This window comes from Pelmatolapia mariae, linkage group LG7 (genome assembly GCF_036321145.2).
Source record: "Pelmatolapia mariae isolate MD_Pm_ZW linkage group LG7, Pm_UMD_F_2, whole genome shotgun sequence".
NCBI classification, from domain to species: domain Eukaryota; kingdom Metazoa; phylum Chordata; class Actinopteri; order Cichliformes; family Cichlidae; genus Pelmatolapia; species Pelmatolapia mariae.
This window is the reverse complement of record NC_086233.1, coordinates 32,894,054-32,905,574: the sequence shown is the minus strand read 5'-3', so window position 1 is coordinate 32,905,574 and position 11,521 is coordinate 32,894,054. Positions and strand designations below refer to the sequence as shown.

The 11,521-nt window shown below is 37.8% G+C and overlaps 2 protein-coding genes across 2 annotated transcripts in view; one reads left to right on the top strand and one right to left on the bottom strand.

Annotated features, from left to right (window-relative positions):
- The first annotated feature begins 300 nt into the window (after window positions 1–300).
- Window positions 301–11,521, top strand: part of LOC134632187 (coxsackievirus and adenovirus receptor homolog) — a 73,862-nt gene continuing 62,641 nt past the window's right edge. Inside the window, exons 1-2 of the mRNA XM_063480842.1 lie at window positions 301–890; window positions 8,866–8,950. The gene's annotated coding sequence lies outside the window, so the exon portion shown is untranslated. The remainder of the gene's footprint in view (window positions 891–8,865; window positions 8,951–11,521) is intronic.
- Window positions 3,430–11,521, bottom strand: part of si:ch211-127i16.2 (probable flavin-containing monoamine oxidase A) — a 44,601-nt gene continuing 36,509 nt past the window's right edge. The window contains exon 12 of the mRNA XM_063480841.1: window positions 3,430–4,934. Coding sequence (XP_063336911.1) covers window positions 4,589–4,934 — 346 coding nt within the window. The 3' untranslated portion in view covers window positions 3,430–4,588. The remainder of the gene's footprint in view (window positions 4,935–11,521) is intronic.

The window sequence follows — 11,521 nt, the reverse complement described above, 5'->3', positions numbered from 1 at the left end:
AACTGAAACTGAAACAGTGTACAAAACGACGATGACTGCTTTGTGATTTCTCTGAGTGAACAACTACAGTACGGTATCCATCCTTTTTTTTTAATTTCTGTATATATTTATATGAGAATTAAATTAAATTTTATTGAATAAAAGGAGAAAGTAATACATCTTCATGAGTGGGACTTACATGTACCTAAGGATAGAAAGTTGGATTTGTTAATGGGATTTCCCCAACAGGTGAAAATTAACGTGACAGGAAGTGGATGGGGCGCTTTAGTTTTCAAGCCGGAACACCGGCTAACTGAGACGACGGACTTGTAAAATTGTTTTCCTGTGACACAAAGTCTGTGCCAAATATAAAGCCATTCGCTGTAGCACATGAAGGAGGAGTTGGGACCCAGGCTGGAGCAAAAAAGGGGAAGAAAACCAACCATTTGTAATCGCGACCTCTGTCAGTTCAAGCCAATGACAGTCATTGGTTCAAGCTAATAGCTAAGCAATGTTTTCTTTAGCGACAGGTGTTCCTTCCTCTCCACTCTCTCGTGCTGCTTTACGTCGAGCTCTGTCAACTCTCCGATGATGATGGCATCAGTTATAATCAAGTCATTTTGAAGATTATGCCCTTGTTAAAGACGGGTGGGAACTGTAAATTTCATTATGAGGACAGATGGTAGCAAACGCTGTTCACCCTAATGCAGCATTCAAAGATCTCTTTCCTCGACTTCCACATAAGAAATAAGTTATGATTCAGTCTCACAGTGAACATGATTTAATTCACAGAAGGCCAAGTTACTGCAGCTGGCCTTCGAGAGAACTTACCGCAAGTGCACTAATGAGTGGAGAGATGCTATCTTCACACGGCTTAACTGAGACTTTGTCCGCCTTCAGCTATTTCAAGGGTGAGTGAAGCTTATTTTTACCCGTTGGCATTATTGTGCTTCTGTTCTTCTGCGGCTTAATTTGTATATGGCTCACAAACACGGCGCTTGCCCGCTTTCTTGTTTAGTCCATGCTGTCACTGTCCGTGGTGCTAAATGCGCAGGCAGTGAGTGTTTTTATTTCTGTGCTGTGTCAGTATCTAATTTCCTTGTGTATTCATGAATGACAATTCATTCTGAATACCCTTGAATGCTTGGCAGCACGGTCACTTCTTTTGGTCTAGCTGCCTGGGTTGTTGTCTATACACCCAGTTGCTATTGCAGTCATTTTATGACTCCTAGTACAAATCTGCCTGTATGTGCGACAGAAACGTTAGGTTGCTGGCTGTGTTTCAGCTGTGACTGGTTTAAGTGAAACTCGGGACAACAGTCTCGGTTGATCTTTTGCAAGCTAGCAAAGACAAATAGCAAGGGATGGCACCAGACTGCCTCTCAGTGATCAGTGGGTGTTGGGAGATACTCATCAGGGGAGAAAGTGGGACTGATAAAAATCCTGTCAATCAAATATGTGCAATCAAGTGATAACGATTAAACAACTCTGTCTTGTAAGATTCTATTGCATGATTTATGTAAACAGTTATGTATAAAATAAATAGTAAAGTAAACCGATGTGATGACAATGTTTTGAAGGATGCTTACCAGATTTCACACATCAGTGATAGTGCTACCACATGTCAGAGAAAAAGAAAAGTATATATCCAGGTAGCTCCAGATGGAAGTTGCTGAAGAATTCAAGTTGAAGAAATGAGCACTCCTGCTAGGGCTCTTTTGCTCAGTCTCCATTTTTATTTATTTATTTTCTTAAGGCTTGTGAATTGATGATCCTTTGGCTGCTTTTAACATAAATGTATCTCTGACCAAATTGAGTTGGATTGTGAGCACCAGAGTTTGATGCACAAGCTGCATATATTTTGATCCTTTCTTTTTTTGAACCCTTCGCCATGAGTCATTGTCAGACTCTGAGGAGTGAAATGTATAATTGGCACAGCATATTTCTTATTACTGGTTTAAGGCGGAACATAAATATCAACGTCAAAGTCAGATGTGCTATATGCCCATCATTTTCCTCCAGACTTTTTCTCTCTTCAAAGAAAAAACAAAAACAAAGTTGGATGTTGGTATTGGGTACAAATTGGTGCTACAAAATCATCTTGTATACATTACATTCTAAAGCGAACTGCCCTCTCACTTTGAAGTGAGTAAATTACAGCTGCTAAAGCAGCTGCATAAATGACTCATCAAGTTTTAAAAGGGCCTCAAAAATCATGATGTTTGTTGAATACAGAAAGTCTTCTCTGACAAATGGCAGTGGAGGCCACGAGGAAGTGCTTGCAAGCATTAACTCAGTGGCTCTTAATAGGATATTTGCATAACAACAATAAAAAAGACAGGATAAACATAGTTGCCGGCATTGTATCAACTAATTGCTCACGTGATGAATGGATTCTTTCTTCCAGTTTTGAATGATTGCATTAATGTTACACTTCTGTTCACAAGCCACTGCGTGTCTAAATAAATAATAATGACATCTATTTAAACTAGCTGAGCTCTGGTTTAGTCCTGTGAAAAGCGTTGTTTATGGCTACACATGCTGATTACACTGCACTGGAAAGTATGAATTTTTAAAGTTGGTGCTATTGCCCAAAGGCAAACACCATGGCAAGTGATTTGACAGGTGTTTAGAGGCTGCAGTAATTACAGGAACATTACTTAGAGACTTTGCTGGAAATGTTATTTTGTTGTTTTTTTCTTTGATATTAGATTTAAAAAAAAAAAAAAAAACACTCCACAGTGCAAAATCTCAAGAGATAGTAAAAAATGCTGAGCTACTAAGATTTAAAAAAAAAAATGCTGAAATTTGTTTTGGGTTTTTAATTTTTGTACTGTATTTCGGGTGTTTATCAACAAATGTCTTCCAAATTTTTCACAAAACACAATATCTTGGCTTCAGTCTTCAGTCATTTTTTTAAATACAAAGCATTTATACTTCTAATGAACTATGCCATTGCCATCAGTGATGACTACAGCTTTAGGTTTTTGCATCCATGCTTCTGCACTTGTTAAACTTTAACATGGACACTGTATGCTGATGCTTGTTTTAAAAATCTGAGCCATTTTTGAGGCTCATGTTGCACTTATGTTGCACGTATTCATTCATATTCATTCAACACAATAGTTTGGCCAACTTTTTTCTACTTAGTACTCATGATATCCCAGTGGGAATGGGGATGGGAATGCATTTATCACTAAAATCAAGAACTGGATTTCAACTAATGATGGAAAAAATAGCAACTGACAAGGCAAGCTGCCATTCTCCCAGATGGTACATTACTGCATGTGTGCCTTGAGCTGGCAATGGCATATATCATAATAAGGTACCTCTGAGAGCAATGAGGAGTTCTAAAATAGTACAATTCACTATACTTTGCCTATTATTACAGGCGACTCATAGAAAAATGTACATAAGCATCTTTTTGCATTTTATACTGAATTTATTCAGAACTTACTTGCACAAGAACCATTGCACTGATTTCAGCTCATTTGACTCTCAACAAAAAATGGGTCAGTAATCAAATGCTACAAATAATCAAACATGTTCAGAAATGTTAGGACACTGGCCTTGATTCAGCCTGGGCTGGCTTAAGTGAAACCAGGGAGAACAAGCAGTTGATTCAGTGCAAGCTAGTGATAACAAAGACAAATAGAAAGCCATGGCGCCAAAGGAGTCACAGACTACCATACAGTGATTAGTGGGCATTTGAGATCCTCTCTAGAGGAGACATTGGAAGTGACAAAAATCCTTTCAATCGACTGTGCAATCAAGTGATAGCGATTAAATCACCTTCTCTTGGATATGTCCATTGTCTGACTGGTTCATCCATCTTACACTCGTTCATCTTTTTATGGTTTTGTGAGTCAAAAAACATGCTTGTGGAATAGCTTCAAACCTTTCATCCAGATGTTATGGCTTTGTGTGAAACCTCAAAAGGCATACACTGTGAAGGCTTGATTTTCTCATGACAAACTGGTTTTAACTGCAGTGCAGACCTTTTTTTCCCTCTTATTTATATAAATAGTTTCTTTGAGTTTTCTTAGGTATTTTTCCCAAAGGCTCTCCCACATACATCTGTATTCACCAGTCACTTCATTAGTTACACCTTGCAAGCAAAAGTAGAGTACATGTAAAAGTCCTGCATTCTGGTCCTAATGTCATAAGCACAACTTTATGACTTTAGGGGGGGCGTGTTGTTGTTGTTGTTTTTGTAGTCACTGCTAGTGAAAATAATTTAGATTCCAGCAGAACCTTTAGCTTTTTACCCCTCAGCCATAAAAGGCTGATGTGGTATTGTTGTCACCTTGCCAGGCTGGCAGGCGGGCACTGTGGAAGCTTGTTAATGCAATAACTCGAGAACAAGACCATTCAAATTGATACCACAGGTGCAACTACTAAAAACCTTGGATGGAGTTCCAATGTCAGTGGTCTGACCTCAAGATCAGAGGTTTTAGGTCAAGTTTTTTGAAAATCTTGTGAAAATATTTGAAATTGATACCACTGGCTGCTGCCAATATATTTTTCATCTTGTTTTAAATTATTTTTTTTCATTTTTTTTTGCTTAAATGTACTCTTGGTTTACAGGTTTGTTTGGTTTTTTTTGTTATCACAGCAGAAGGTTGTGCTTGATTGGTGAAAAGGCATTTGTGAAGTACTCTTTGATCTTTAATACTGTATTTTGATGCTGAGCCAGCAGAAGAACAGCTCCTATTGTGAGTGTTGCTATAACCACAGATTTGCTTGTAGGCAGGTACACGAGTTTGGATGATGGTCTTTGCTTAGAAGTACTCTTGACATTTTGAATGCACTGCAATTCTTCCTGCTCCTCTGTGGTCAGAGTCATGTGGGACACTTCAGCCAGCACCTCCAGAGCAGCTCTCTGACCAGCTTGCACCGCTCCATCCATGTATCCACACCACTGGGTGGCTGTCTCTGTTCCTGCCCAATGTATCCTGTAAATCAAGAAATTTAGTGAGTCATATACGAATACACACAAAGTTCAGTGTTCCCTTGCCCTTGTCAATACATGATAGTAATGTATTTATGATGTCTTAAGAAATAATAATACATATGATGGTGTTGACTGATAAGATTTTCTCTCACAAACAGATACCGTTTAAGATTCACCCATAAAACAAATCTCTGCTGGCTTAGATGGTCTATGTCTCTGTGCACTGAAATCTCCCACTAACAAATTAGATTAGGTCTGTTCAACGCTGTAGGGCTTGCTGCCTGGAAAAGCACAGTAACGATGTTGCCCCTCATCCACCTCTTCTGCTCCATGTAATGACAACACGGCCAAGAATGTCTTATAAATCTTACAAATTACTGCCCATGGTATCCAGCTTTATTGTCAACATCAGTCCGTATCATGTGCTTCGGATCTGAACATATTGCTGTCAAAGTAAGTTTCAGCCAGACTGTGCAGACTGCAGGGCTATATCACTGGTAAGAGTCTATCATTGTGGGTTTCTCAAAAGAAGTGCTGTCTTGTTGTTGATCTAATGAAAGAAATCTGAAAAACAAATGCTGGTCATAGACTACATACTACTACTACATAGAGATACCATGGCAATGTATGTAGCTGCTTTCATCTGGTGATCCCAAAGACACAGGAGACAAAAGCTCTGTTAAATAGGGGTGGGTTTTGATTATCGATTTATCGATTAAAATCGATTTTAGCTTGAATAAAGCAATATTGATTCATTAAGATCCTGAATCGATTTTTAAATATACATGTATTTTGTCAGAAATCCCAGAATCTCAGGTTAAACCTCACAAAACTATTTCAACAACCACCAAACAGCTAGACAGCAAATGAGAGCAGGTAAATGGATTCTGCAAAAAGACATAAGCACAAAGCGCGGAGCCGACACATCAGAATCAGTGAGACATCGGTTTTCTCACACCGTCGCGGCTGAAAGCCGACAGCTCAAAGCTTTGTGTTTACGCCTTTTTTTTGCAGTAGATTCTGAAGCTGCAGGTTTCATCACTCTCCAACCAAAACTGACTGAACCATCAGCAAAAGAAGATCCAAACTAAGCTTCACATTTCGCTTCCCATAAACATCGTCATGAATTCCCTCCTACTTTTGCTGTTTTGCTTCCACCACAATATCATCACACTTTGTAGGGCTCTCTCTCCCTCTCTGTATACTTTAAGAACAGTTTCCATCTAAAAATCTCAATTTTATGCATTATTCGCTTGCTTATTACACACTAGTCTACCGTTGTGTACAGCTGTCGGCCGCTGTTTTTTTTTTTTTTGTTTTTTTTTAATGACTTCTGACAAGAAAGCCTCACTTCTGCTGTTCAATACCGAAGAAATGTAAACTTTTTTAAAATTATGACAAACTGCAAAACGCTTAGCTGTGTCTCTAATAAAACCTCTGTAACTTTGCTCTGCTTCACTTCAGCAGCATCAGGTAATGTTCATATGTTGATTGATGGCCTTCTTCTGTTTTTGTTCTACTGCAGAATATTTTAAGGCTATCTACTAGAAAAAGCCAGGCCAGGAAAATCTCCTTCATGTTTTTCTGTGTTTTATCCTCAGTTTGACACAAAGGCAACTGCTGTGATGCTTACACCTCTGATGAAGTCTCACAAATGTCAGTACTGATAAATATAATATTTCTGACTGTCTGAGGCAAAATTTGCCCAATTTGAATCTAATCGAAATCGTGAATCGAATCGAATCGGGACCTTGTGAATCGGAATCGTATTGATTCTAGAAATCAGTGACAATACCCAGCCCTACAGTGCATGCATTACTGTCCCTTATCATCAGCTACATTATGCAAAGAGGCCACTATCCACCCTCTGCTGTTGATACTTTAGCATCAGGTTAGCTATTTTTTTTCAAAGATCCAATCAAATAGCTATAGAAGCGAGAGGTAGGATAGTATTGAAGAACTGTCTGCAGTACTGTTTCTGTCTGGAAGGTCTGGAAAACCAAACATGAGCCCCTAAACAAGCATAATAACACGTAACGCTTCCTGACCTGACCCCGTAATTGAGATTCTGCAGAAACTAAACATGCAATGCAGATTGGGATGGGTGGGTGCTTTTGGATGATAGTCTATCTGTGCTTAGCCGAGTCAATTGTTTCTATTTTTTCAAGAGGTAATTTTCGTCCTTTTTTTGTGCACTGAACTGAATTGTGCACCTCCTTGAGAATTTGTTTCAGTAAATAATTACCTCTAAAGAGTGCTTACAGTATTGGCTGATTCGAATTAGCAGTTGGAGTTGGGCCATTTTATACACACTGTTGTTTTTCACCAGAAGACATAGTGACAAAATGACTATTAAGGCATCTACAGTCATTTCTGTCTGCTTGGTTCTTAAATGCAACAACAATTTTTAGTCATAATTACAATCAACAACTGCACACTGATCATTTGATACCAGTTAGGATCATAAATATATGGGCAATCAAACTTTCATAATTTTGCCTCTGCATATCTTTACAGTAGATTTTAGTTCATAGAATCAAAATGTGACTGAAGTGCAGGCTTTCAGAGGGATTTAACAAAAGCATTGCATTAATTGTTTGGGAATTACAGCTATGTAATGTCTACTACTTTTTCAGAGGTACAAAAGTAATTGGACAATGATTGTTTCTAATAACTGGGTGAAAATCCAGTCAAAGACTGTCTAGAACCCATCGGGATCACCAAATGCCGTGTTTCCTTCCTTGATATTCTCTGTCAGGCATTTACTGTAGCTGTCTTTGGTTTCTGCTTGTTTGTGGGCATCTCTGACGTTTTGTCTTTGATATGTGGAAAACATGCTATGTCAGATTGAGATCAGGTTTTTGACTTGGTTGTTGGTTGTACTATGCTTTGGGTCATTATCTGAACACAGCGGAGAGTGTAGCTGTCAACACATCAAATTTCATCCTTCTACTTCTATCAGCAGTTAAAACATCAATAAATACTAGTGCCAGTGGCTGCCTTCCTGTTCTTGACTATAACCAGTAGTTTGTACCTTGTTGCAAACTCTCTGTGTTTATATTTATGAAGGTCTCTCTTGGTAATACAGGTTGACAAAGACAAGCAAGAGTTCTCAATGTGGCTAAATTTTGTAAAGGCATTTTTATTAACCAAGGAAATTATTCTGCATTTTAGTCATCGTCGGTGAGCAAACAAAAGTAAGTTCAACACTAATTAATTATTCTTGAAATAACAAAGGACCAGGCCTTGTCTGGCTGTGAAATTCCTTTTCAGTTAATTGTTGAATTATTTTTGAGCGCTTTAACATATAGGGCTATTTACAAAACTGGCTCAAATTATAAAATCTTTGTATTAAACTCGTTAAATTAAAAGTAAAAAAAGCTTGCACTTGAATCACATCCTGATTGAGTTACAATCCACTGTGGTGTTGTACAGAGGCAAAACTATAAAAACTGTGTCATTGTCCAAATATTTATGGACATATCTGTAAATTATCCACCTGTTTGCGGATATATAGGTAGCAATTGGACATGTCCCTTAACCTCATTGCCTCCCTGTGTCTACATGGCTTACATGTTTAGTCCCAAATAGGTGATTATGTATTTTTTGCCAGCAGTCTCTTTGATGTTTGCATTTGCTCTAATTGAAGACTCTGCACACCTTGGTCAGATGATGGTTAATTTGATTTTTTTTTAACATAATGCTCAGTCTTACTGGAATCTAACACCAATAAAATGTAGGATCATTTTTACTTTCACTGGACAAATCCCCTTTTTGAGGATGGTAAATTTTAGAGATTTCTAGTTTTTTATTCACAGCTTTCTACACTATAGGTACTTCAGCATACTATTAGATATGATGAGGGGATTTTTTTATGTGGATTAATTTTTTTTCTTTGGGATATAATATGTTTTTGCATGTTTTTGCACCAGGTTTTGGTGACCTGATGGAGTCACTCACAGCCTCTCCAGGTTAAAGAGAGACAATCTTCCGGGTGGTTCAAGTGCCCTACAGCAAGTAAGAGTGCTTCAAGTCCATTATGTAGTAACTGTTGTCCTATTGTTTTGTATTATCTATGAAAAAAATCTATTTGCCTCCTCTAAGGTTTCCTATGGCAACCATGCATTTAATTTGGTACATATGATTGCTTCTTTTGTTCTCATACAATTTTCTTTTTCCTTTTTGTGGGTAACCACAAAAAGGAAAAACCATATGCCACAATGAGACGTATTAACCAATCACCTTGGTTAAAAATGATGCCAGTCTAACTCAGTTTTGGTACTTGGAAGCTATTGCTTACACTACCACAATGATTGTGTACAGTTACATCTTTCAGGCCATCAAATGCATTTTAATACTGAATTAAATTAAATTAAATAAATAAATAAATTTTATCAAGTTATGTATGTATTAACTTACAAAGGGGCATGCAGTTTTTTCCCTTGGATAATGAAACAAAAAACCCCCAAAACAATTCCAAGCATACATTTTTTTGTATTTACCTGAGTTACCTTTATCTAATATTAAAATCTGTTTGATCTGAAGCATGTAAATGTGACAAATATGCAAAAAAATAGGAATAATGATACATGAGCATCAGATAATGACAGCTGTGCATGGTGGCTGCATGCAAGAGCATGGTTACCTCCTTGTGTGTGATAACTGTGTTAGAGGAAATTAAGCCAGTTGAAGTTATGAGTTTAATTTGTGTGAATAATGGGTATGCTGATTTAAGTTTTTGATGTCTTTGCAACAAACAGTCTTTACTCTCTATTCATACTTTTTAGCAAAGCAGGCTATGTCGATGAAATCCACAAATAGATGCGAACACTGAATTGAACAACTAAAATACCATTCAGCAAAGGTGCTAAAAGAGTAGAGAGTAATCAGGAGTAAACAGAGGGTCAATGTGTGGCAAAGCTGCAGTGTGAATGTGATAAGGATTTTGACTGTTTAGTCCAGCCCAATAGGCAACTTCAACAACAGCAGAATTTCTAAGACCTTAAGACCCAAGTCTGAGATGTCAGTGAGTTTGGTAATGAGCTGGTAATGCTGAGTCTGTCTCTCACAACACGCACCTGCCTAAGCTTAGAGGTAAAGTTTAGCTTTCCAGAATGTATGTTTGGAGGTACCAAATATCACCTCAACTATAGGATAATTGGCTGCAGCATATGATTACACACTTGCTTGAGGGGTACTCTGTAATGGATTTATGCAGCAGCTATTCATATCATTGAGATATAGGATACATGATAATGAAAAAGGAAAGCAATATATCCAGTAAGAATAAAAAAAAAATCAAACATGCAGAAGTGGTGGAGAGGGAAATCAATCAACTCAGCCATTACAGTGGCATGCATAGCAGGTGGCAGTAAACAGTATAATGAGCCGCAGCATTATGATGAAAAGAACGAGAGCTTGTCAAATTAAAAAGTCTGCATTTTGGCCCTGATTGAACTTGATTGGTGTCTTGTTTAAATGGGTGATTAAATGATAAGAAGTAAGTGAAACCGTTCAGCTGACAGCCGTCATAACTGTAGTGCTCTATCAAAATAAAGGAAATGCTTTGTTTTTGTGAGCTTAAATGTGTGTGGGATGTAAAAGTAGCGGTATAAAAGTCAGTCATATAACACAGGTGCTGCTGGATATGCACAAGTATAACATTTATATAGTCTCTAAAACTGGGAATGATGAAGTCAACTAGGATTTTAAAATTGATACCAACTAAAGCAACTAATCGCCTCAGACAAGTTTGAACCCCCGGTGACCTTGGCCTTAATGTCATGGTCAAAGTTGAAGTTTTCTAAAAATCTTGTGACCACAATAAATCGAGAACAAGGTGACGTGGGTTTTTAAATTCATCCCATAGGTGCAGTCGCCTGTGTGAGTTCAAAACCTTTGATCTTGAGATCAACTTTTCTGGAAACACTCCTGAGGCTGAGGGGTAGAACTTGTGGCCAGTATCTTTTTTTTTTTTCTCAGCTGTTTAGAGTGGGGGTGCCTTGCATGTTTTCAGCACTCCTACTGTGCAGTGTTTCCTAGCCATATATCAGTGTTCCTTGATTATGGCAAAATCAAGATTCAGAAGGATACGTTTTGCTTAAAGAATGTATTTGTTTTCAAATAAAATGTAATTTATTGTAAACCATGTAAATACATGAAGAATCAGTAATGAAGTGGTTCCCCTGAAGGTTTGCTTGTGGAAAATCTGTCATTACTTTATTTTCCTTTGCATTATTTTGGCTTGAGCTAACCACCTGTAAACCGTAAGAAAGTTCAGGCCTTAACTACTGGAACAGGGACTCATACTGGTATTTCAGAATGAGGTTGCTGCTGTTAAGACAGACTTAGATGGGACTCACAGACTAATCATGAAGTGACTGAATAGATGCAGACTTTAACATAGATCTGATGGAGAGCGATAGCTCTGTAAGTTGTTAGAATTTAATGTCCACATACTAGATACTATGATGCAAGCCCCGGGAATTATATTAAACATATAATCAAATTAGTGTAAACCAAGCAAGCTACTTTTAGTTGCTCCTTTTTCACAAAGGGGCACAACAGTGCGTGTTTGGATTTGACATA